The sequence below is a fragment of the Erpetoichthys calabaricus genome, chromosome 14 (genome assembly GCF_900747795.2).
Source record: "Erpetoichthys calabaricus chromosome 14, fErpCal1.3, whole genome shotgun sequence".
In the NCBI taxonomy this organism is placed as follows: Eukaryota; Metazoa; Chordata; class Cladistia; order Polypteriformes; family Polypteridae; genus Erpetoichthys; species Erpetoichthys calabaricus.
Window position 1 is genome coordinate 75,123,589 of NC_041407.2, and position 27,697 is coordinate 75,151,285.

Genomic DNA, 27,697 nt, shown 5'->3' on the forward strand with positions numbered 1-27,697 from the left:
TCTCCAGGGGATGGGAATTTCCAATGGGAAAACTGCACATTTTTGGGGAAAACCAGAGTGCGTGGAGGAAAGCTAATGCAGATATACGAAAAATGTTTAAATTCCTCAAAGACAACAACCAGGTATAGGATTGCACTCCAGGACACTGGATCCAGGAAGCAGCAGTGTTAGTCATTGTACTAATAACAGTGGTTGTTAAAAAACACAGTTTGTTTCTATCAAATAGTTAATTTCTTTATGCAACTCTCTGCATGAGGATGCTCAGTCAACACTTGTTAAGTCCTGCTAGTCTAGTCTCAAAACAAAAAACCTGAGCAATGCTAAAGAGGCATCACTAGAATGCTTTAATAAATTGCCACCCTCCACTAATTTTACTGAATTCACATTCTTACACTCTCTTCATTAACTCCTCTTAACTGTGTACACCTGAACATCCAACACTGAAATGAGGGAAGAGTCCAAATCCACCTTTTTTCAGGTAAATCTAATTAGTTAATTAATCAGATGAAACAGCTACTGTCATAGAGGTCTGATCTGGCACAATGTTTGTTTCTTGTTTTTCTTTCAGTCACTGAGTTGTTTCCAGATGCCTTATGCTATTATTACAGTTGTAATTCAATAATGTCTGATGATCCTAATGGCATTAAGAATTATCCAGGAATACAAACCCACTAAGCTCTTACTAAAAGTGGATACAATTGTGATGTTTACTAGAAATGTTAACCCAATTAAACAATTTTTGCATGGGCACACAATTTCCAAAAAGCATTTGTACAGCAGTATACATGTTTCCTGATAGCTGAAATAATTTCTACATCCAAGGGAAGTATCTTTCACTTTTTTCAAACTCCATCATCCACCAATATATAATTATTTTTTGTTATTCTATTCTATGTTATGCCATTTTTTTAATCTCCTAGACATTTTCTAAGCATTCCTACCTTTCCAGATATGATAATTGTTACTGAGGTCAAATATTTCAATCCACTGGGATTCATATTCATATTTGATCAAGAGCAAAAATCCAAATACATTAAAATTTACATTCATCCAATCACAATAAACATTTAAAATCATTTGTCCAATTAAGAGTCATAGGGAATCACAAGCCTAACTAGGTCAACACTGGGCAGAAGGTAGGAACCAACTCTAAATGGGCCAGCAGCAAATCTTAGGGCAATTTTACTACTCATATTAGCCTGGTTGGGAGCTGCCAATTAATTCAATATGTATGACTCTGTGGGAACCAGAGTGGGAGGAAAATCAGCGTACCTATTGACTGACTGACTTAATAACAATGATAACAACAACAGGAAAAAATATTCATGGACAATCATGCAAGTGTGGCATGCTTGAACAGTCCTGGACCCAAGGGAGAGACTGAAAGTCAAATGATCCCAGCTTAGGACCAGACACTAAACACCAGGTGCCACCAATGGAATACCGTGATGCAGCAGGTCAGCAGAAAGTGCAGAATGTGCAACACAACTGATGAAACAATCATCCATAGCTTCACTGGCTATTACAAAATGCATAAATTTGCACAAGAAGGTTACCAGCTATCTGCACTGGTCAATCTGCAGCATGCTAGGTGGACAAGAAGCTGAAAACTGGTACCAGCACACATCAGAGGCTGTCATCAGCATTGGAGACACTACCATCATATGGGACATGGAAGTGTAAACCAAATATACCATTCCAGCTATCTGTCCTGATATGGTGGTTCATTGCAAGAAGGAGAAACAGTTCCAGCTGATTCATATAATAGGCACAGATGAAAGCAACATCATGTTCAAAGAAGCTGATATAAAGATTTGGAGATTGTAGAGTGCTGTGTTAAACCTTTGGTCCCTTTTAGGGACATAGACACCTTACCAGCCACCAGCAAATTTCAGAAATAATAATAATTATTATTATTATTAATTACATTTATATAGCACTTTACTCACTACTCAAAGTGGTACAGTGGGTGGGAAGCCACTTTAAGCATCACAAATCTGCAGCATCCAGCTGGATGATGTTCAGTAGCTACACTGCACCAGTATGCTTACCACCCACTGGTAGATGGTGAAGTGATGAGAGAGAGAGAGACAATTAGAGACAGGGAATTAATAAGTGGCCAGAATTAGGCTGTGGTGGGCAATTTTAGCCTGGACATTGGGGTACACCTTATTTTTTATCTTTTATGACCACAGAGAGTCAGGACCTTGGTTTTACGTCTCATCAAAAGGACATTTTTACAGCATAATGTCCCTGTCACAGCACTGGGTCATTTGAATTCACATTCAGATCACAGGGTAAACGCATCCTGCTGGCCTCACCAACAGCAGCAACCCAAGCTTTTTCCTGGTTGGTCTCCCATGAAAGTACTGGCTGTGCCCAAACATACTTAACTTCAGGTTAATGACCTGTTCTGAAGAGCACGTGGTATGGCTGCTGGCAATTATTATTATTATTATTATTATTATTATTATTATTATTATTATTATTATTATTATTATACAAAGAAGAGTAATCAGCTGATTTTAACTTATTTTATCTTTATATAGTGTCATTATAAGCAGGCAGACTCATAAATCAGCAGGTTGTAAAATGCAAACAGTACACATATTGAATACATAATACACAAGTAACACAATTTAACATATTACAAATTTGCTAAACCAATAATAATAATAGTAAACAACACAGAAATGGTACATAACAAACATGATATACTGTATTATTGCCTGGACAAATGAAAGGCAAAAGAAGAAAATATTTCTTAAACATAGTTAATAATGAATTTCTTCATTTTTAAAACCTACTATAATAAAATAATAAAAACATGTTAATAAAATATACACTTTAAGTAACCTGTAATATGTATTCTATATAGTGCAACTAAATTACAGGCACCAGATATTTTACAGGATAAATAATTTCAATACAGGAACAAATATTCAAATTAATCAATACAATAAAACAAAACATTTTGAAAAAAAACAGACAGATTCCAACAACAGGTACCAATAAATCGTTATGGTCATCCTTTCATTTTCTCTTTAGAAGTCCTGTCAACAGTTGTTTGTAGAATGAAAAAAACATTAGCAGCATTAAGAGAGGGCATATCTGGAATATCTATTAAGCAGAACAAAAATGTCTTCCACTTTTTACTTTATAGAAATTATATTGGTTCTCTTGTATCATGATAATGGAATGCTGACTTTTTAAAAATGTTAGTTAATTTCATAAAAATAACATTTGTCTTCAGACATATAATCTGTAGTACTTCAAAAAACATTTACACTTGGATTGAACCCTCAGCTTTGTGGTTTAAAGTCTAGCACTTAGCTCCTAAACCACGCTGACAGTTAAGCCATATAGTGAAACAATAGTTAGCGATGCGACTCCACAGTTGTGGGTTTGAACAAGCATTGCCTTAATGAAGTTTTCACATGTTCCCCATGTCTTTGTTGGTTGGCTGGTTTTCCTTTCACATTTCAAAGGTGTAAGTGTTAACTAGCAAATCTGAACTGGTGTGGCTGAGTGTGTGAGTGCTCTGTGACAGACTTGTGCAGCAATTATGAAAAATACTAGGTGTCAAGGGTTTAAATATTTCCTCCCTAACGTCTTCAGACACTCTATAATAACTACTACCTGGGCACAGTAATTTGTTTGATTTTAGCCTTTTTAAACTAAGGAGCACTTCTCTCTCTACAATTTCCAAATCACTAGATAGCTCCTTGATAGTCTTTGTAACTGCTGGGAGGCTGTTGATTTCTTCACAAGTAGAAACTTCAGGAAAATGTGAATTTAGAGGTTTTGCTATTTCGCTATCAGGATATTGTCTATCACCTTTATATGTTACCTCCTCCTTCACTGTTTTTTCCTACTAAAATACTCAAAGAATCTCCTTGGGTCATCTTTTGTATTTTCTGCACTATATCCCCTCAAGTTTCTTTAAGCATTCCTAATATAATTTTTAACTGTTGGTCTCATTCTGTCATTGGCCCTACAGTTAGCAGTGGATTTCTTGTCTTGTAAACATTACACAGTTGTTTTGATTTTTTTTTTCTTTTTAGCTTCTTTTATAGCTCTTTATATATCCATGTTGAAGTTCTCCTTAAATTCTCACTGCTTCTAAATTTCAGGATGGACTTGCCCTGCATTGTAAATAAAATGTCTTTAAACCTGTTCCATTGATCCTCAACTGTCCATAAACGTAACTGATTATTACAGTTTATCTTTCTTAGATTTTACCACATCTGCTCAACATTTGCCCTGTTAAAGTTACATTTACTAGTTATAGTTATTAAATATGTTCACTGCCAAAATGTAGTGAAGTATATTACTTTATGTTCACTAAATTCTAATGGGTCAATCACCTCTATCTATCTGTCTAAACCCTGAATTCTATCCTGATTATTACAAAATACTACATCCAGATAGTCTTTTCTTCTTGTTGGTATTTTAGCACAATGTGTTAGAAAGTAGCACTGATTTGCTTTTTGTAATATTATTCCAGTTCATATTTGGGTGTTACAAGTCTCCCAAGCTGCGGTATAATATGCACCTTTAAACTTCCATCCATCCATTTTCCAACCCGCTGAATCCGAACACAGGGTCACGGGGGTCTGCTGGAGCCAATCCTAGCCAACACAGGGCACAAGGCAGGAACCAATCCCGGGCAGGGTGCCAACCCACCGCAGGACACACGCACCCACACACCAAGCACACACTAGGGCCAATTTAGAATCGCCAATCCACCTAACCTGCATGTCTTTGGACTGTGGGAGGAAACCAGAGCCCCCGGAGGAAACCCACGCAGACACGGGGAGAACATGCAAACTCCACGAAGGGAGGACCCGGGAAGTGAACCCAGGTCCCCAGGTCTCCCAACTGCGAGGCAGCAGCGCTACCCACTGTGCCACCCACCTTTAAACTTGCTTTTTAGTATTTTTAAAAGATACATATTGAAACTAATGTCTGCACTGTAGGCCCTATAACACAGTCCCAATATCAGGCATATAGCCCTGATGCTTTTTAGCTTAATCTGGATATCCTCACCACCCATTCGAAGCCCATTTTCTTTTATACATATGGTAACTCACCATTATTAGTCTCAACTGTGACCTCTGCTGTTCAAGTAAACACATTTCACCAGTGCTGCAGTTCAGAATCCTCAAGACAATTTAATATTGACAACTTTATGTTACCCTGTCATATTGCCAGATATTATTGTATATGTGAAAATGACATTACTTTATTTCTATATGCTCTACTTTAAGAAAATGAAAACTTTTAAATTCTTGTGGAAATAACATGTTGTAAGATGATGTTGATGTATAACCCCAGCACCCTGTATGTAGTTTGTATGTGAATTTCCTAAGATAAAAAGTTATGCAGTTTAACAACTCTAGATGGCTGTTTGAGTGTATGTGTGTGTGTGTGACAACTGTCATTCCATCCAGTTGATTATTTTCTTGTATCTGCTGCTGCCAGAGGAGGCTTAGCTCCCTTCCTCAGATGTCAGACTAGGAAATATAAAGACAGATTTAAAAACCTTACTGAAAAATAGCTAACAGAAGAAGGCCCCTGTGTCTCTTTTAAAACTCTTCTAATCCTTTAGTCCTATTCTGGCAGCACTGGAACCACACCAGTCCATCACAGGGTCAAGTCATGTACTGCACCACCCACCAGTTACTCATAACTGGGAAAGCCAATTTAGTAGAACCAATAAACCTAACAAGGAGAATTAGAGGATGTGGGAGAAAGTCCACAGAGAAAAAAATGAAAGTTAAACAACAAGATGGGTACTGTGCCCGGTATACATGGGAGAAACCAGTTAAGAAATTATGGGGATTGAACACTTTGTGTCTCTCAATGTAAAGTACCTCATGTCTAAAACTTACACACTGTAGGTGGTTCTGCCAACCCGCAGAAATGCTTATCATCACACATTAGGCTACTGAACTTTTTTCAAGTTTACAATACAAATTTACAGGTTTTTTTTTTTTTTTTTTTTTTTTTTGTAAATGGAGTACAGGAATATTAAGTGACCTGTTAAAGTTGACACAGTAAAGGGAAGGTGGCAACTGAACTGGCAACAATAGGGTTTAAAGTGCAAAATGTTTGCTCACTATAATATATATGGATCCTTGGATAGGTTGCCGCTCCTGTACAGTCTACACATTTTATTCTTATGTATGTAGAGTCTTTCCCAAGGACCAAAGATGTGGATTGACTGTAAATCCTAAACTGTCACTGAATGTGAAGTAATGTGGTTAGGGACTTGGTCCTCAGAAAAGGTGGCCCATGGTAGTGACAGCATCCTCAAAGTGACAGAGACAGAAAGGAGAGGAAAACACACACTAGCTCTCTTTATGTATACTGTCACGTTGGTGCAGGTGATTTGCATCTGGGAGATCAAGTCCTCCTCTCAGCAGATGATAGATGTCCTGAGGGAACAATACTTATGAGCCCTCACCTGCATAAGAGTTAAGAGTAAGCAATGGAGACAGGCTTCAGATGTTTTAGTAGAGATGTCTGCTAAGAGAGGGAGAGGTGCCACTAGAGGGTTTAAAGTCCAAGAAGAAGACATAATGAAACCAAGTTGCCTTTTCTGTGACCAGGCAGTTGTAGTGCTACCATGAAAGTGTTAACCCCATTACATAAATAAAGACTCAGGGCTGCAGAGACACCGGAAGCTGCTGCACTCTTAAAAGTAAAGGTGCCAAAGTGGTTCTTTGAGCAATGCCATAGGGGGCACCAATTTATTCCCAAAACATCCACTTACATGAAGGATCTGGAAAGAACTTTTTATTTAGATCTGAAACAAGTTCCATAAATAACCATGAACAGCTGGTTTAAATATTTGTGAAATACCAATGGTTTTGTGATTTTTCAAAGCCTTTTGCTACATAAAATAACAGGCTGAGTTCAGATTTTCTTGATTTATTAGTATGCTGTATATATGAACAATTTCTTTCCTCATCCTTGTAAGAACCTTTTCAAAGCTCATCTAACCAATTTCATTGCAAAGAACCATTCCAATAACTAAATGGTTCTTTGCCTAGCAGTGGTTCTACAAAAAACACACAGCTCAGTAATGAGTAATTAGTACAGAACCATTGTAGAAGGAGCTTAAGACATGTGCCACTTTGCAAAGGAATGACTGCTCCTGATCAAGGAAGAAAGATCTGATGCTTGGATGGAACTGACCATGGTTTGGACTTTAAATCCACCTTGCAGGAAGAGGCTTATTGAGTATGGATTTAGGAGATGTGTCTGGGTCAAATGCTCATCCGGAACAAAGAAGACAGGCCAGGGTTGAGGTGTTGGGATGCTTTGTTGTGGTACTGGTGAATATCAACTGCAAGGGAAGGCCCACGTGAACTGTTGTATTTTTTTTCTGCTTTTTTATTATTCTTGTCTATCTCTTTTATGGCTTGTTTGTTTAATAAATACACCCTTTTTAAATATTCTGGTTTCTTTGCCATTAATGTAGACTCGAGAAATGCTATAATAATGTATGTTAGTGTTCACAGCAAGTTTATTTATGTGCAATGTGAAAACCTGGCTGCCTCATCTAATTTGTTTCTTTTACTTTGGCATTAACAAAGCAATACACATAATTGCTGATACACAGCACTGCATGCACTCTGAATTGTTAATGGTACTCAATAATGTAATTTACAATATCAAGGATAGGCTATGTTTAATATGGTTCAGTTGCTTAATATATGATATTAACAGTGGCACTGTGACACTCCTTATTAAGTCCCTTGAGAGAAGAAGCTTTTCTGCTGCTCTCAAATCCAGCTCTGCACCGTTTCCTTAACCTTATCATCAGAGGTGAATCTGCAACCGCATAGAGCTTCTTCAAGTGGACCGAAACTGTTATAGCTGCATGGTGCTAGTTCAGGGCATTCTTGCATTCTTGCTCTACTGTGCATGATGTTCAAACCTCAGTTGTTGCATTGCCTCCACTGTTGTGGCCACTGCATGGGGACGTGCATTACTATGGAGCAGCAAGACTGTTTTGGATTGCAACCTCTATGTGCAGTTGCTTGTGCACATCAGTAAGCTGTTTGGGTACCCATCTTTATGGTATGCATTATAGCATGTGAAGATCCATAGCTGATGTTCAAATGTGCAGCTACAGCGGACAACGTAATCCGTCGGTCTTCTCTGATGAAAGAATTTATCATGTCAATGTGGGTTTGTATGCACGATGTTGATGGTACACCAGATCAAGCTTTGTCAGTTACACTTGTTCTTCCCACTTTAAACCCTTCTACCCATTCATAAGCCTTTTGTTTAGTCATGCTGTTTTCACTTCCATACTGAGCTAACAACTGTTGGTAAATGTCAGCAGGTTTCATCCCCTCTGCCCAAAGAAATCTCACTGTGGCTCATTGTTCAACAATGCAAAGCATCAATGTTCATTTGGCCTTTTGCTTCAACTAGACTAAAGGCAGCCCTGTGTGTGTTTGACCTATCCATAAGCCATCACAAATGTGTTATATTGGATCACATATAGATACTGAACCTGGGGGACACCAAGTCATATTGAGGCACAGTTACACATTACTATTACATTACATACTATTACACATGAGGACAAACTAAGAACAGTCTGATAAATGCATTGTAAACTAGTCAAGCGCTGTACCAAATGACCAAAGCCATTTTTCTATACACTCAACTAGAAGGGCATGGCAGACCATATCAAAGACAGCACTGAGGTCAAGCAAGCATGACAATAAACTGAAATATGTAAGCACTGGAATATGATACTGGTTTGCTTTTTTTCTTTTTAATTCAAATTATATTTCTGTTTAGATGTTACATTCTTGCATCTAACATCATGCAGATAGTCCTGCTTTGTCTTGTTTGGTCTGCTCAAAGGCAGGTAGGCCTACTGATCTTTCTCCTAAGGAAGAAAAGGATGGGTGGATAAATAGTTGGAATATCATGTTCGAACGTGCAGGCTGGAAAACGCCTGGATGGCTGGAGTAAAAAAAAAAAAGGTGCTCACATTCACTCACTTCCTGTGACAGAGACATTGAGGTCGTGCGCTCAGACACAAAACTGTGAAGGCCAGAAAAATGTTTATGCGAGCGAAGGTAGCGTACAGCTGAATCCTTGAACTCCTGTCGATCCATCCGTCCGAGGTGTTTCGGGCGCCTTTTCCTTGGCCTTGCAAGGCCCGGGTGGCGACTGTCAGGGTGACGTCACCTGGATGGGCGGGGCCTTTCACCTGGGCTCAGGTAAGACATTCGGAGGGGCTCGAATGCATCTCCACGGCTAGCAGCTTCCGTCTACAAAGATTTGCCGAAACTTGGACGCAGCTTTAAGTTAACGTGAGTATACATTCAGACGAGACAAAAAAAAAAATTGCGAGGCTGCCATTCTGTCACACCGGCCTTGAAAAATCCAGAGGTTTAGAAAGTAAAAAGCAAAACAGGTGACCAAAACAGAGGAGGGAGGGAAAGGAAGGATACGGTTGACTTCCGGAGTTCATAAAACGAAAGGCAAAGCAGAAAAGAGACGGCAGGCAGCTTATCTTGTAAGGTAAGGCGGGTTGGTAATCAACAGGTGGTCGACAGAAAGTTCTGTGTTTGCCGTAAAGGTGCAGTGCCTTACCAAGCGTTCGGCAAGGGCGAAAAATGCAGTCGAGGAGTCGATAGTTTGACTTGACCTAACCGCACGTAAGGACGGGGTACGACTGGTAATCCTGACGAGTTTGGTGTCGTCCCAAAACAAAGTTTACAGCCAAGGGCAGCTCCATACGTACGTGCTACAGCCTGTGCCTATGAATCGAGTGTCGCCCCCCGGCTCTTTATGTGAGTTATATCGTTGCGCGGGCCTGTCCTTAACGCAGGCGTATATTAGCGCTGGGTATCCATACCTTTGTATTATTGACAACCACGTAAATAACGCCAACATAATGTTTCTTTTGTTTAGACGGTTTTTATCGCCGCTCCTTGCTTTGTTAAGGTATTTTTCCATAGTTGTTTGTTTCTGCATTCTTGCTCTACTTTACATGAAAGAGCCAGTGATATTATGTTTCGGGTAACAATATCGCTGCTTTGGTGCAAGTTTTCGTCCAAAAGAAATTCATGGATTTACATTAATCGGAGTCATGGGAGAATGACAGAGTGCAAAAGAACTGAAAGACTAACAAATAATGCGCGCAGAATTCCACGTCTGTTTTGTATAGTACTGTCCTATAATATTTGGAAGGCGGAACCTGCTTATTCCGGTTGCTGTAGTGGAGTGCATTAGTTTTAAGCCAAATGGAAAGCCTGTAAACCCCCCAGTGACGCGTTACTGGACCATTAAATGGTTCATTACACCCACTCCACCCTCTCATCCGGAGCTGTTCGTATTAAACTGTGCCTCGATCAAAGGGAATACATACCTGTCCACATGGTATTCATGCCTGGGGTCAAATCGGGGGCCTAAGTACAGATTTGACCCACCTACCTTTTTCAGCTGGTAAGTGAAATGCCTCGTCTGACGGATTCCACCTTCACCTCTTAACATTCCAAAAATTTAGTGCTGTCCTGCAGAGTTGTGCAGTGGTTAGTTTGCACTGGTGCTGCACTCACAGGTCTTTTAGACTGGATTTAAATCTTGGCCAGGTAACTGTCTCTTTGCATGTTCTTGGCAATGTTTGTGGGGGTGTTTCTGTGCATTCTGGATTACTTCTCACATCCCAAATGTATGCTTCAGAAAAAATACCTACCAGGTGTACCATGTTAGCTTTGCACACAAAGCTGCTCAGTTCGCCTGCAGCACCCATAGACTCTAAATATTGAGGAAAAGGTCAGAAGATGGATGGGGGAATGCCGTACTGCCTGTTGCAAGTGTTGTTCAATTCAGCCATACCATATTGATAGCCATTATTTTCTGCAGGGTATTCTTAAAGCTGTTATTTTATTTTTTACAAGTTTATCATTTATTATTAGTGGTTAATAACAATTTAGAATTTTAAAAACTTGTTTTGTTTTTTTATTTTTGCAGGAATGAGATGTTAAGAGCCTGTAACATTTCTATTTTGTTTTTATATATTTTAAATTGTTTTTTAATAGTATTAATCATAGTCACAGAGTTGTATCTTCACAGCACCATAGACTTGGTACTAATCTAAGTCAGGCCCACTATATGTGCAGAGTTTTCATATTCTTCACATTGTCCATGTACATCGGTGTCAGCTCACATCCCAACCATTTGCATGTTAGGTGGTTTGTTAAAAATAAATGTATCAAGTGTATGTGAACACATTTACATTTTTTTTTCTACCCAGAGAACAAGAATGAAGTTTAAATATTGTAGTAATTTGCACCTGTAGGAAGAAGATGATTTTTAGTTGCATAAAACAAAAAAACTTTTATAAACAAAATATGCTGTATTAAAAGGCACACGATGCAGCAATGGTAGTGCAGCTAGCTGCCTCACAATAATGAGATGGTAGTCCCTGTGTGGAGTTTGCATGTTCTCTCTTTGGGTTTTCTCTCTGTGCTCCAATTTCCTCACACAGTCCAAAGATGTGCAGGTTAAGTGACTTGCATTGCTAAAGTGGTCCTAGTGTGTGTTTTGTAGGTGTGTGTTCACCCTGTGATGGGCTGGCTCCCTGTCTTATGCTTGGTGCTTTCCTGGATAGGCTGTAGCTTCTCCATGACCCTGCTCGTGATAAGAGAGTATGGAAGATGGACGGGTTTGATAAAGTACTGGATTAAATCACTATCATAGTTGTTTCTTGTTTTAGGTCCAATCCTCCCATTATGAGCAGCATGTCTCCCATAAGGCCTTAAGAATGGAAATTTAAATATGCATAAAAAGCAACAAGAAAATGCTAAGATACTGGAATCAGGGTCACACTTGCCCCAAAGCCACTGTATATGTTAACAATGCAACTTCAAAATCTGTGCCCCGTTTCCTATTCAAGGGTTTTCATTATTTTGTATAAAAGCAGACTTAACTGTTCCACAGGGATGTCAGTCTGTGATCTCCCAGTTCAATAGCTCTAATATTGATAAGCGTATATTTACAGTCACATGAAAACATTTGGGAACCCCTCTTAATTATTTGGATTTCTGTTTATCATTGGCTGAGCTTTCAAAGTAGCAACTTTCTTTTAATATATGACATGCCTTATGGAAACAATAATATTTCAGCAGTGACATTAAGTTTATTGGATTAACAGAAAATATGCAGTATGCATCATAACAAAATTAGACAGGTGCATAAATCTGTGCACCCCAACAGAGATATTACATCAATACTTAGTTGAGCCTCCTTTTACAAATATAACAGCCTCTAGACGCCTCCTATAGCCTTTGAGTGTCTGGATTCTGGATGGAGGTATTTTTGACCATTCTTCCATACAAAATCTCTCCAGTTCAGTTAAATTTGATGGCTGCCAAGCATGAACAGCCTGCTTCAAATCATGCCATAGATTTTCGATGATATTCAAGTCGGGGGACTGTGACGGCCATTCCAGAACACTGTACATCTCCCTCTGCATGAATGCCTTTGTAGATTTCGAACTGTGTTTTGGGTCATTGTCTTGTTGGAATATCCAACCCATGCGCAACTTCAACTTTGTGACTGATGCTTGAACATTATCCTGAAGAATTTGTTGATATTGGGTTGAATTCATCCGACCCTCGACTTTAACAAGGGCCCCAGTCCCTGAACTAGCCACACAGCCCCACAGCATGAAAGGAACCTCCACCAAATTTGACAGTAGGTAGCAGGTGTTTTTCTTGGAATGCGGTGTTCTTCCTCCGCCATGCAAAGCACTTTTTGTTATGACCAAATAACTCAATTTTTGTCTCATCAGTCCAAAGCACTTTGTTCCAAAATTAATCTGGCTTGTCTAAATCAGCATTTGCATACGACAAGCGACTCTGTTTGTGGCATGAGTGCAGAAAGGGCTTCTTTCTCATCCCCCTGCCATACAGATGTTCTTTGTGCAAATTGCACTGAATTGTAGAACAATGTACAGATTCACCATCTGCAGCAAGATGTTCTTGCAGGTCTTTGGAGGTGATCTGTGGGTTGTCTGTAACCATTCTCACAATCCTATGCATATGCCACTCCTGTATTTTTCTTGGCCTTCCAGACCTGGATTTAACAGCAACTGTGCCTGTGGCCTTCCATTTCCTGATTCCATTCCTTACAGTTGAAACTGACATTTAAAACCTCTAAAATAACTTTTTGTAGCCTTCCCCTAAACCATGATACTGAACAATCTTTGTTTTCAGATCTTTTGAGAGCTGCTTTGAGGATCCCATGCTGTCACTCTTCCGAGGAGAGTCAAAGGGAAGCACAACTTGCAACTGACCACCTTAAATACCTTTTCTCATGGTTGGACACACCAGTTTATGAAGTTCAAGGCTTAACGAGCTAATCCAACCAATTTGGTATTGCAAGTAATCAGTATTGAGCAGTGACGCATTCAAATCAGCAGAATTACAAGGGGACCCAAATTTTTGTATAGCCTGTTTTTCACATTTGATTTAATTTCATACAACTAAATACTGCTTCAGTAAAAATCTTTGTTCGGAAGACACTCCAGTACTTACATGTTCCTAGGAAATGAAAGACATACCACAGTTATCTTTTTTGTTTAAAGGAGAGTAAATTATTATGCAGGCTGAGAGGGGTTCCCAAACTTTTTCATATGACATATCAGACCTTGGCAAACATTTCCCTGGAGGGATGCAGTGCCTGCCAATTTTCATTCAAGCCTGTCTGAAGTGACATTAACTCAATGTTAAAGGAGATTTTTTTTTTTTTTAAACCCTTTATCACCTTATAAAATTTAGTAAAGGCTTGACTTCTTATAATCATTGGTCTTTTTTTTTATTTTTATTTATTTATTTTTTTTAAATAATTTTATTGGAAGAAAATAACATTCCATACATTCAAGTCAAACGTATATTTCAGCCCCCACCTAAGAGAAACTGAGGAGAACCCACATCATGGGCAAAATTTTAAAAAAATAATAATAATAATAAAAAAAGAGAAGGGAGTGTATTTTTCCCCATTATAAATGCTTATTCTAAAATTTTACTAATTATATCATGCCATATTTTAAAGTTTTGAACCAATCCTCTAAGCAAGAATTTGATTTTTTTTTTTTTTTCCAGATTCCAAAAGTAAAGAACATCATTTACCCACTTCTAAAAGGTGGATTGGGATTCTTCCAGTTAAGAAGGATAAAGTCTATGTGCTAGTAGTATAGTGTGAGTCTCATCGCATCTTTCGTAAAATGATGTTAATTTGTAATGAGAAGACAATGGTGTGTAGGAATATGTTTTATTTAGTGCTATTTTTTAACAATTATGTTCACTTAACACACAAGTGATTAAATCAGAACTCAACAGAATCAATGAAAGATCAGTGACTCTAAACACAAATTCATTCAGCCAGTCTCCTTTAATGCAGGACTGAGCTAACAAAAAGCGAGTTTGCTGATATATTATGCGTGCCTGTAAACCTTCTCATGATTCACTTCTTGGCCCTATCAATGTTGTTTTCCATTTTGAGGAGTTTTATAAAACTAAGACTATTAAGGCATGAGTTTTATGGGGAAAGGCAAAGTCTAATGTTCTGTTTAATATAGTATAAGCATCAATCACTAAAATTCCTAATCCAAAGTATTTGAATTACTTTTTGGATAACATATAGCTCTCTTCTAAAATATATAGTACATATGTTGTATATTTTTAAAAGTGAACATCCTCAGCACTACATACTCTTTTATTTAATAGGCAGCATGGTTGGACGGCCTTGTGCCTCATAGTTACAAGAGGAGGAATTTGAATTCTAGTTCAGCTTCCATCTGCCCGCATGTTCTGACAGTTCTCCCCTCTCCTCCCCATTTCAAAGGGGTGTGTTATGCTAGTTGGCAACTCTAAGTTTGCCCTGTAGAAGTAAGTATGGCTTTGAGTCCTGTGAAAATAGCACTACATCCAATAAAAAATACAGAGTTATACTTTTTAAAAGTTTTTCTTTCATGCCCAGTATTACTGAATTAAAGCAGGGGTTCTCAAAGTCTTTCCTGGGGGCCCACTGTGGCGTCAGGTTTTTGCTTCAACCAGATTCATAATCTTTCACAACTGCTAACACTGATCTCAATTAATCAGCTGGTTTTTTTTTTTCTCTCTCTCCTTATTTTACATTAAGAAAGCACTGAGGCATGATTTTTATATTTATAAGACTTTTAGAAAAAATTCTGTTACTATAGATTTAAATGCTTAACTCACATTTGTTGCTTTCATTATATTTTCCCCTTTCTCTGTGCAGTTTTCTCCCTACATTGTATCTTAATAATGACAAAAATGAGCAGAGCAAACACCAAGGGAAACAACACTGCATTATGAAAGACTGCAACTACTTTAGTGTTATACACACTAATCAGAAAATAATGGATTAATTAAACAATTAGAACACCTGGAAAAACAGAATGAACATCAAGATGAAAATATTGTTAAAAAAAAATTATTCCCATATGTAACTGCTTACAACAACATTTATTTCTATAGCATATTTTCATACAAACATTGTAGCTCAAAGTGCTTTACATGATGAAGAAAGAGAAAAAAGACAAAATAAATGATTAAAATTAGGGAACACTAATTAACATAGAATAAAATTAAGGTCCGATGGCCAGGGAGGACAGGAAAAACAAAAAAAAAAAAAACTCCAGACAGCTGGAGAAAAAAAAAAAAAAAATCTGCAGGGGTTCCAGGCCACGAGACTGCCCAACCCCCTCTAGGCATAACCTAGACAGTAACTATAATAACCTCATAGTATCCATTATTGCCAATCGCTAAAATTTGTTTTCTCTCTATTTAGTTTGAGAAAATTACTACTCATCCATTCAGTAACACAAGTGAGACATTGTACCTGTGAATCAAGAGTGTTGGGGTCGTCAGGCACTATTGATAAATTCAGCTGTGTGTCATCCGCATTGCTGTGGTAGCTCATGTTATGCCTTGAGATAATCTGACCTAACGGAAGCATGTAAATCGAAAAGAGCAGCGGACCCAGGATAGAGCCTTGTGGAACACCAAATAGAATATCATGTGTCTTTGAAGTATAATTACCACAACTAACAAAATTTTCTACCTGCCAGGTAGGATTCAAATCAATTTAAGACACTGCCAGAGAGGCCCACCCATTGACTAAGGCGATTTCTAAGAATATTGTGATCAACAGTGTCAAATGCGGCACTCAGATCTAAGAGGATGAGAACAGCTAAATGGCCACTGTCTGCATTTACCCGCAAGTCATTTACTACTTTAATGAGCGCAGTTTCTGTACTGTGATTTGTTCCGAAACTTATCAAGAATAGCATAGCATAGCATGTTTATTGAGGTGATCATTAAGCTGCATAATGACTGTCTTCTCTAGAATTTTACTTAAGAAAGCATAGTACATTTATTTAGAGATGGTCTCCATTCCAGTGCCACCCTCTGTTAGAATTAGTGTGTTTGGGGGGAAAAAAATCACAAATGGTTGTTTCATTTTGAAACATCATCTCATCATTTGGAAGTCTGAAGCGATTATCCTCCAAAGCTTTTCAGAATCATTTTTTAGTGAGTGAGTTTTCTATTTATAAAAGAGGGCATTGTGTATTGTTGCTCACCTTATCTACAGTCTGTGTAAATATTCAGTGCAATTTCAGTTTCTTCCTAATTGTTGTATAAACATGGGCATCATGGGGGTCATATGTAAATTGTGAACTGTGTAGGTTTTTTTTTTTTTTTTTGTAGTTGTGTACACCAATACTTAAGTTAATAAAGTTGCTGTTTACTTGAATTCTGCATATTAAATTTAATTCATTTCAAATGTGTCTATATTGCCATATCTATTAGTACATTCCTAAATTATTACTTGTATCGTTTCTTGTGCTGTGCTTCTAAGGCATCAGACTGGACTGAATAAAGTTTTAATTCAACTATGAAGTCATTTTCTCCAATTTTTGCCTTTTTAACTTTTGTAGAACTTTTTGTCAACTCTACTTTGACAAAGTAGATTTTCCTGCTAAATTAATCTTAAGAAGTAAGGCATAGATGCTTTTTCCTATTGCAGTTTTTGTATTACCCTCAGGATGATTTATGCCTAATTTTGGTGTTACAGTATAAGCCAATTTCTTTAGTGCTGAACACGAGGTAGATCCCAGTCCTGGATAGGGCATCATACACCACAGTGTGAATAGAAAATTGACTGTTCAAATCACTCGACCCAGTGTCGTTTTTTTTTTAATTGTAACCTACAGTCCTTAGTTTTAATAGACATTCAATGAACAATAACTGCAAAGTGGGAATTTATTACATTAAAACATTGGTTAAAAAACTGTCAGGCAGTGTGGCCACAACCTGTGACAACTAAGACTGATTCACCTAACCAAGGTAAAAAAAAAAAACAATGCACTGTTTATTCTGGTGCCTTCTTTTCTTCTGTGTTTCTGTTTGATCTACATCCCTTTGTGTCTTTATTTCTTCAACTGTGCAAATAATACACATACTGTAACTTTAACTTTACACAGTGGCGTATCAAAAGATGACAACTCTTCATATAGATTATATCACAGACTTGAGATCTTATTGAAGTTTCTTTGCAGTCTGTCTCAGTCTCATTTTCCAAAACAAGAGACCTGACATGTTTCTGGAGTAAGCTGTTTTGTTTTGGCCATTTCTCAACCCAGAATTAAACTAAGATTTCCAGTACCTTGCCACCTATCGACCAACAGTTTACTTGCTCCTTTGAACAGAAAATTACATTTAAATTTATTAACAATTGCAAAAGTTTCTCTAATAATCGATTTGTATTTAAGCATGATTAATTAAATCTTGAGCTAACGGAGTTTCTGCTGAAAATGGGGCTTTGGAGTCCTATGTGAGTAGTAAATTACAAATCAGTCATTTCAAGCAACAATACTCATTTGCAACACTAGTAATATTTTGGGCTATATTTTAAAATGAATTTAATGGTACCTTGATTAGGGAAAAAAAAAACTTTAAATCTTTTTCTATCAAAAACATTAAAGTTCCTAGGTGATTATAAACATTTGAATATTATTGTATATTATGAATGTATTGCACTCTTTTTGGGTAAAACTTGTAAAATTAAAGCCAAGGACATGATAGGTTTGTCATATCACAGTGAGGTACATAAGTAACAAATTCAAGAGAAATAGCAGTTTTCTTACTAATAAATAATGGGACTGAAGTCCTGCTTGTTTTAAAAGACAGTCTTCTAAATGATTCTCGACTTTTTTATTTAGCAAATCATAGCAAATTCCAGTTCTTTTAGGTTGAAGATGTATCTTCCAAATACAAACATTCATGTTAACAATTTGGTAACCAATTTTCTGTGTTTTAGTTTAAATCTTAGATTAATGAGCAGCTGCCTCATCGATTCCAAACCCATGGTTCAAATCCTGTCTTGTTGTCTGTGTTGAGTTTACATATTTACTCGGTATTTGTATTGGATTTTCTCTGGATGTTTTTCCTCTGAATTCCTTCTGAATTAGACCTGTCTGAGTGTGTCCAGGAACAGACTGGCACCCCATCCAGAGATGGCCCCTGCATTGCAGCCAGTGTTTCTAGGGTATATTCCAGTCCCCCACCACCCTAAATTGGATTAAGCATGTTTTAAAATATTGTGCCATGATACAGACTTCAACTAGGTTCACTCTTGAAATTTTTCATGGTATGCACTGAGGTCTCCAGTTTTTTTCTTTGAGTCTCAGTGGCTGCAAGGGTTCAATCCAACATTTGTTAAGTAGGAACTAATTCAAGTTGTTAAAATTGATATTTAATATCATAGCTCCTTAGTCCTCTCATTCTATCATATTAGACATTTAACTTTTTTAATGTTTTGTAATTAATGATCTTTTTATTTTTTTTAAATATATTTCAGTTAAACAAATTTTATGATGAACATGTGTAAATGCAAATGGGACTGATTTGGCAGCCTAAATCGTGTTTCCCTTTACTCCTTTTTAAAATAATTTATCAACAAGTTAAAAACTTCAACTAGTTTTTTAGCAGTGAATACGGCAAGTAAAAGAAGCAATTGATAAGATTGAGAACCCTTAATTGCTTTTTAAGAGGTTGAATTAAAATTAAGCCAAAAAAGTATTTTGGCAAGTACAAAAACAAGTACTATGGCCACCTTTAACAGTCTTGAACAGCTTCCTGCAAGACCATTCTCTGCAAAGTTATCCAATGGAGCCTTTGTAGTTTGGGCATTTGCATTCTCAGTAAAATATTGCATCAGGTTTTTTTGTATTATAATGCACTTTTCTGTATTAGTGGCCCTGAATATATGCAGAGAGATCAAAGCATCTTCTCCTTTGCTTTACAGAATGGTGAGTTGTTTTTTAAACAATACTTAGGATGCCCTATACTGTTGTTGGTCTAGCCATCACTGAGATTTACTGTATGTGGTAAAACTCAAATATGATAAATTATGGAGGAGGGAATTGTTTCGTTTGGTAAAATAATAGATTTGGTAAAATAATAGATTTTTTACAACAACCAAGTTCCAGCTATCTGTATCATTTTTTGCCTGCACCACCACTCATTCTCACCTGTAAATTTGATATCCAAAATTTTTTTTTCTTTTGTGGATATTAATGATTAACAATGTAAAATCTCAATTATTCAGTTTGGAGTTTCTGTCTATAGCCTGTTTTGTGTTTTTTTTTTCCTTAAGTAGATTTGCATTGTTTATGTTCCTTTTTGTTTTTTCTAGATCTGTAAATCTATAAGATATGCCTGGGAACAGTGTGGGGAACTCCCGGCAAGCCAATATCTATAGCCAGAATAACAAGCCAATGAGGGACAATCAACAGAGGCCATCGAGTGTTTCCAAAGAAAGTGACATGTGCCTGGAGGTTTTGGGTGATCTGACTCCTGATCTAAATCCACCCAAAAGATCAAAAGCTGCCAAAGTCAGAAAGTACTATCAAAGTAATGCCAACGGGAGGCAGTCAGAAACTCTTGATTTTCTTCCTGGATCTGCTGAAAGTCCTCCATCTTCTGGTTCATGTGGGCCTTGCAATACATTTTCATGGGAACGGTGCAAAGAACTCCTATGCATTGTAGTCACCTGTGGTCACTACAAAACTGAGCATGACATCTGTATACCATGTACGTCCAGCTCTGAAACTTCAACAGATGACAAAATTCAAGACTCTAAAGCCAATGGAATAGCAGGGAATAATCAACGAACTACACTGAGAACTGACAATAAGCCTTCAAAAAACCCCAGTTTTAATTACCCAGATTTAAAACTTTATGGAAAGCCTTTGAACCTTGAGAGTGTTGGTAGCCACAAACCAAGCACATCCTGCACAAATTCATTAAAATCACTCTCTAGAAGTGAGAGTATGGAGAAGCCATCAGGTCCTCTCAGCAAGATTTCTGACTATTCTTTTGAAGACCTAGATCAGGGTATAGAAGAACTCAACAATTCAGGCACAGATATAAACTCTTTGATTAACAAGAAATTGTTGGAGCTCTTTACTTTGCATCAAATAGACCAGCTGGCAAAATGCACATCAGATTCAGCTTTTTTTAAGAAAACAAGTGAGATTGCTGAGCTTATCAATCATATTATGCACAATTACAATCTTGATGAACAGGATGCCGAATGTCGTTTGGTACATGGCGTTATACGCATTAGCACCAGGAAGCCCAAGAAAATTAAATCCCCTGAAAATAGATCTGACTATGATTCGCGCTATGTAAGCTCTATTAGGAACAATGATGACAAAAGGGAAAGTGGCAAGAGGCATAATGGAAGTTATCCTCCTGACAGTGGCAATGAAACAATGATAGACACTTCTGGTATCAGTCAGGATAGTAAAGGTAATCTTTTTGGTTTATTTGATCTTTTTCATTTTTGTTTGCAAAAGCGTAAAATGAATGACAGTTTGTTTATACTGATGTTGAAAGAACTGAATAGTCTGTAGGTAGAATTCTAGCATTTTATTATATTAAAATAACAAGGAGGGGCGGCACAGTGGTAGCGTTGCTGCCTCGCAGTAAGGAGACCTGGGTTTGCTTACTGGGTCCTCCCTGCGTGGAGTTTTCATGTTCTTCCCGTGTCTGCGTGGGTTTCCTCCGGGTGCTCCGGTTTCCTCTTACAGTCCAAAGACCTGCAGGTTAGGTGCATTGGCGTTCCTAAATTGTCCCTTGTGTGTGCTTGGTGTGTGTATGTGTGTCCTGCGGAGGGCTGGTGCGCACTGCCTGGGATTTGTTCCTGCCTTGCACCCTGTGTTGGCTGGGATTGGTTGCAGCGGACCCCCGTGACCCTGTGTTAGGATATAGCGGGTTGGATAATGACTGACTAAATGACAAAGTTATTAGTACCTTGGGATTTTTAGTTGGAAGTCAGTCAAGCTTTTTTAGTATTTGTAGAAGTAAAATGTTTGTCTTCATAATTCTTAAGTCTTGGCAATGCGTTATACACAATCGGATGCATTGGTTGATCCCATTAGTATGCTGTTTCTTTTGATTCTAAGATCTACATTTAGGGTAATCAAAATGCATTTATTTTTAAATTCCATATCTACTTAATATGCAAACTGCAGAACTAAATTTATCTTGTTTTAAACACTCACATTGTGAACTATTAGTAATAGCTGCACATGATGGGAGTGATTCAGTAAATTGAATGGCCAGTTGTCTGCCTGTCCTCAGAGTTTTGAAAGGAAAATACAGGACCTTTCCTCCACAGACATCACAGAGAAACTGAGATGATTGGAAGAGCTTCTTTATTCTGCTTCCACTTTCTACTTGTTCAAATGCAGACTAACAGCTCCTGTTTTGATTGTCTTATAAATGAATGGAAAAACCACAAATCATGCATAAGACAGAAAAAAAATTAACCAGTCAGTGAACTTCTTCATCCTCTTCTTTTAATATCTGTTTTATCTCGGCATTCCAAATAAGTGTCTCCTGTGTTGCTTACAGGATCATCGTGGTATCAAGTCTGGATCTGCACAGTCTGTCTTTCCCCCACTTTACAGCAATATTTTAAAATAATATTTTAATGACACCTCATTGTTTCAGGAATTGTCTAACCAGCATTTTAAAGTGTTGTAATAAAATAAAATTCAGACTTGTCAATTAATTTCCATTTGTTTTAAAGAGTAGGCTATATCATTTAACAGTGGGAGATCTTGGACTTGAGAGTGAGTGGGGCAGAATTAGATGCAAAACAATTTCAGGGCACCAGAAACATGTTTAGAACAACTGCCCCAAGTATACTTTAGGGGTCAGGGGAAAAAAATAATTGTGAAGGATTCTAGCTGAAAGTTTTACTACTAAAGATAACAAACTAACCATTCAAAATTATGAAATGGCAGGTTATAGAAGTGAAGTGCAAAACATATCTGGAAAAATACTACAGCTTTTGTATGGCACGTCTGGGGTAACTTGATGCCAATACACTCTACGTTTATAATCAATTTCAGCCTATGTCTTCAAATAAGGCTTTTTTTTTTAAAATAAAATATTAATTATTTTCGAATAATGACATTTGGTCTGACAGCTCTAGTATATAGCAATTACATTCATTGCATTTTACATTCCAACAGATGCTACAGACATTAGTACTTGCTAATGAGTATCCTATGCCAAATGCTGTATAACTGAGGCAACAGAGCAGGGGACTGACACTAAGTTAATGAAGGAAAGTTAAACAGAAAAAGAAAATTGGGAAATAAAGAGTAACCTACAGAGGGAGTACAAATCTCAGAGTCCATTAAACATTCTGGTTATATATCCTTATTAATACAGAAAATGACAGAAGGAATAAATAATGGAAATAACAAATTTTGTTATAAAGCTGTAAAGTGGGCATGCTAGCCTCCCAGGATACAGGTTTAAAAGCCTGTGGTTATACCATCAGCTACTTCCCGTGTGTGGAAATTAGTGTGCTCCAATGGGATTCCTCAATCAGCCTTTATCTCCACTTTTATTTTTACAATTCTATATGTAGTGTGTGTTTGTATACACCATCTGTTGGAGTGAAAAAAAAAAAATATTTTGTTAGTATAAGCAATGGCATAGTTGTGTTGAGATTGACACCCTTGAGTGAGTGTGTCACAAATAACATTGTAGATATTACGGACTGCAGGTACACAGGAATTCATTTCAGTTAGGTGATCTTTCTGCACTTCGATTTACATGCTAAATCAATTTTCAATGGTTTATTATGGACTAGGCTTAGCTAGTATACTCAGGTATTTTTTCTGTGTTTGATTTTGGCTTTTCAGTTATAGGGAATTTTGTTCATCCTTTCTGTTATATATAAAAAAAAAAAAAATCAGTCCTATATAACCCCCTTCAGTCACTTTAAAGGAATCCTAATAATAAATATTTAAAATGTAGTAATTTGTGACAACCATAGACAAACCATTTTTGCACGGTTTCCTTGTTGTTACACTGTCATGGTAAGGAAAACCTCAAGCATTAGTTGATCAAATAATCTGACTTCAGCAAGAGCAGGTACTAAATGATGGATGAAGTTTCTCACATTAAATTTTTGTATAAAATAAATCTAAAATCCATTTTATATTAAGTTACAAATCTGTTATGTTCTATTTCATTCCCTGTGACAGGCTCTAAGCTAGTCATGAATATTGTTAGGTAATCTTTGTTTCTTTAGCAAGTAATGTTAAGGCTTTTTTTATTCTTCCTCATTGGAGAACTTATTGTGGTTTTTTTTAGCCTTCTCGTTTGAATTAAGAGTTTAAATCTTGTTTTGCAAGTAGTTGCCTCACCTACAGCCATAGGTGCAGTGAAGAGAGAATAAGCTTGTCTCAGTATCATAATTTGTTTTGTTACTTTGTTTCCTGTTCTGGTGAGCTCGAGTCCTTGACTACTGTTGTGGGGACCTTGGCAGTAAACTCCTTTGTAATATGTAGTTTAGAATGTTATTAATTTAGCTGTATGGAGCTGTAGGCTTATAGGCAATGTCTTTACTATGCTTTGTTTGAAGTTGTAATAAATTACAAAAGCAATTGATTACTCTGTGTCTAATGTCATAGCAACTAAAGAAGAAATATTCTATGATACTTTGGGCTTGAATCCCATTCTCAGTTATCATAGTGGAGGCTGCATGTTCTCTTTGTGCCTGAATGTTGATGCTCCACACCATGCCGATTTTCATTTTGAACCAAGTGTTGCCAGGATAAACTCCAGCTCCTTTTCCCCTAAACTGGATTAAGCAGATCCAATAAAAATTTTATTTTATTTTCTAAAGTGGTATTTTGACAGGATTATTGTCTCCATTATGTTAGGTAAAATTTCCTCAAAGAGCATAGTTCTGCCTGGTCGTGACTAAAACAACCTTCATTCTCCTTGGATGAACAGCTTGGTACCACTAATATGTAAGCTGTGCAATTTGCACATGGCGTATTATCAGTTGTTATTAATTGCTTCTCAATTCTAATGTAGCAGATGTATTATGTGTTTAATGCAGCCATGATGAGATAATGAAAAAGCAGCTATTTTTCATGCAAAGTGAAATATATAAATGATTTTATATACACAATATGGGGTACTGACTTGCTGAACGAAAGTGTGCCATGTCTCGGCAGGAGGATTCATTCGGGATAATAAAATGCAAGCCATGCTATTTTAGTGCCACCTGTGCTCTGCTGCAGAAGTACTGCTGCCATCCAGGTTTTAGTTTTCAGTGGATCTCAAAAACATGAATGTGCCTTCTCAAGTTTTCAAACAGGAACCACAAGTTTATAGCCACAAGCATTTTATGCCTATTGTTTCCTGTAGCATGACTCATTGGGACCTTTTATGTTGGGGGGAGGGTAATGACAATCTGTGCAATTTAGTTGATTTTCTAACAGTCAAACTATATTTGTGCGATTTAATATGTAAAAATGTTTTTGTTTTCATAACAGGACTTGATATACAGATATCAGAGGAAACAAGCTCGGATAAACGTGCTCGAGATCTGGTTTGCCAGAGTCTGTTAGGTAAACATTTTCATTTATTTGCTTTATATAATTAAAAAATCCATATAGTGTGTGTGTGTGTATATATATATATATATATATATATATATATATATATATAATTATTTTATAATGTATAATATATGATAGCGCTTTGAGTACTGAGAAAAGCGCTATATAAATGTAATGAATTATTATTATATGTATATGTGTGTGTGGATATATATGTAAATGTACATCTACTGAATGTATAAACAATACAAAACAAAACATGCTAATATCCTGGAACACACACGGTAATATCTTAAAAAAAATAAATAAATAAATAAATTTCAACCCCCCAGATTTAAATTTTCTGATTTTTGTTAAAATACTATTAATATTATTTCTAATCCTCTGGGATTTTTGTGTGCCTTTTTTATATAGCTTCTCCTTCAGGATCGTCTGCTGAAAATTATAGCCCACTTCCTGAGACTGAAACAGACTCTTCTGGCGCTCCACTACTTTCACCACTTGCTCGAACGTGACCTTCTCGGGAGACTAACACAGTGCCATGAACCACAAAGAGATCCTAACCTTCCTACCCCGTGTTAGAAAGCAGGCCCTTTGGCAGATAGAGTTCATGACAAATAAACTTGCTGCTCTTCTGTCTGTATCTTCCCTGTGCTTTTTTAACTGCGGAGTTTCTTATTGAATATAAGGTTAAAAGAATGTTTGGCCTACCTAACAGGGCAGCAGAAGCTAACATGCCTATCTCACATCTAGTCTTATGCCACTGAAACGAGCATGTGGTGAAGCCCTTTGGAGATGGACTAGAACTCTTTTATTTGGGAAAACTAGCCTTCCTGGACATGGTCAGAGGAGGTTTGCAATCTGAACGATATTTTTTTCGTTCAATAGTCCACAATGTCCAGAGTTTGCCTGAGCAGCTAATGATGGTTGACTTTCGTCTCCTGCATAAAACATTCAGATGCTAAGACCAGCTTAGTGTTCCTTTATGTTTTCACTGATTTGTAACCTGCAAGCACACAGACTTTGGATGATGTTTTACTACACTCTGTATTCTGCATGATTATAACACGTGAAACCACTGAATTGGAAAGAATTGTACTTTAGAGAGAATGTATGTTTTTTTGTCCCCCCCCCCCCCAACCCCCCCAATTGTATTCTCATTTTATCACATTAGAGTAACTGGAGAAAACTGGATTTGAGGAGAGCAGGTTATTGAACTGTGATATTTTTGCGCATCTTGTCAAGTTTGTATTTTTAGAATAATATAGCAGGTGACTTATTTAGCTCTTTCTTCATTAGATAGCCTGTGCAATTGTTGACAGGCTATAGTACAGTAATTTACAAAAAAGCTAGTTGCAGAGCTAGTGTTGGCTATTTTTTTATTTGTATTTGTTAAATATCAAAAATAATGTATAATTCTAAGTGCTTTTTAATTCCCGCCATTCCGTGTTTGTCTGTATTATACAGCTGTATATAATTAGAAACAAATTATATTTTGGATGACTTCTAATTAAAGTTTTGTATACTACTGAAAACTGTCCCCTGCCTAAAACATCAGATACTAACTGATCATTAAAGTGCAGAAAATATTAGGCTCATTTTCATTGTCCCCTAAAGGGTTTAAGTCATAAGTTGTTTTATGATTGCAGCGCCAATCATTGTTTAGTGAGTAAAACAAACTGTTAATATATTTTTGATCAAAGAATTTTAAAATATGTAAAGAACAAGTTACTATACACGTGTGCAGGTATTATTCCTGTATGTTCTCTACAATATCGGAGTTGCAGCAGTAAACAGTTTACTAGAGTGCAGGATTTGACAAAACAGTCATGAATGGGTGTTACCATATGGCCTTATTGCTTCATCTAAGAAATCAAAATACCTTTATTCTCAGCTGTTATTTGACAAATAAAAGTGGTTATCTATTTTCTACACCTGCTGTAACACCCCATGACCATCTAATAGGAAGCAATGACGAAACTGATGGAAAAGTGAAGTGTAGAGAAATTAAAGAGGATGATGATGTCCACTTACTGGTTCATTTTTGTTTCTTGTGCGTTGTTAGTAGGTTTTATACAAGTCCTCAAGAATGCTGAAGCAGACTTTCTTTTACATTCATGAAGGCAGACTTGAAATAATAGTATTCTTCAACTTCCTTAATCCAGGGAACCAACCAGTAAAATTCCTGTGGCTCGGAGTACAGTACGCTTCTGGCCCCTCCTGCACCTGCATGCTCCCCTTTGGACGAAAGTCCTGTTTCTTCAGAAGCAGTGTGAAAGGAAAAAAAAGTTGAGTGTCTGGTTTGGAAAGGAGAATGAACAACCTTTTTTATCTCTCTGACAAAATGTGACCATTAATAAAATGAAAGTAGGAAGAATTTTGTTCCGAGTGGTAATTCATTTTCTTGCTATTTAATTTTATCTGCTAACAGAGCACCTCACATTCTATTATGTAATGACTCAATCCTTGGCTTATTTAGAAAAAAATATATATATACTTCAACTTACTAAATCATGCATTATTGGGACCAAATGCTTAAAAATGTGTTTAGTGGAATGTGCATTTTTATATTGAGAAATCCACCGAGATTAAAAAAATAACTTTAGAAACAATATAGTATACATAGGGACAAGAGCCATTTGAAAGACTTTGATCTGGCCCGGGGTTTCTCTTAGATTGCTGTTT

The 27,697-nt window shown here is 37.0% G+C and overlaps 1 protein-coding gene across 5 annotated transcripts; it reads left to right on the forward strand.

Annotated features, from left to right (window-relative positions):
* The first annotated feature begins 9,019 nt into the window (after positions 1 to 9,019).
* LOC114664733 (keratinocyte differentiation factor 1-like) lies at positions 9,020 to 27,387 on the forward strand. Of its 5 annotated transcripts, none has more exons than XM_051919094.1 (4): positions 9,020 to 9,110; positions 19,768 to 20,885; positions 24,947 to 25,021; positions 25,427 to 27,387. In XM_051919094.1, exons 2-4 carry the CDS (start codon positions 19,787 to 19,789, stop codon positions 25,525 to 25,527), a joined length of 1,275 nt encoding a protein of 424 aa, XP_051775054.1. In that variant the 5' UTR covers positions 9,020 to 9,110; positions 19,768 to 19,786; the 3' UTR covers positions 25,528 to 27,387. The 5 variants fall into 5 exon arrangements, with proteins under 5 accessions (XP_051775054.1, XP_028674809.1, XP_028674807.1 ...); XM_028818976.2 differs by lacking the exon at positions 9,020 to 9,110 and adding an exon at positions 9,177 to 9,254; XM_028818974.2 differs by lacking the exon at positions 9,020 to 9,110 and adding an exon at positions 9,239 to 9,347.
* Positions 27,388 to 27,697: the final 310 nt, after the last annotated feature.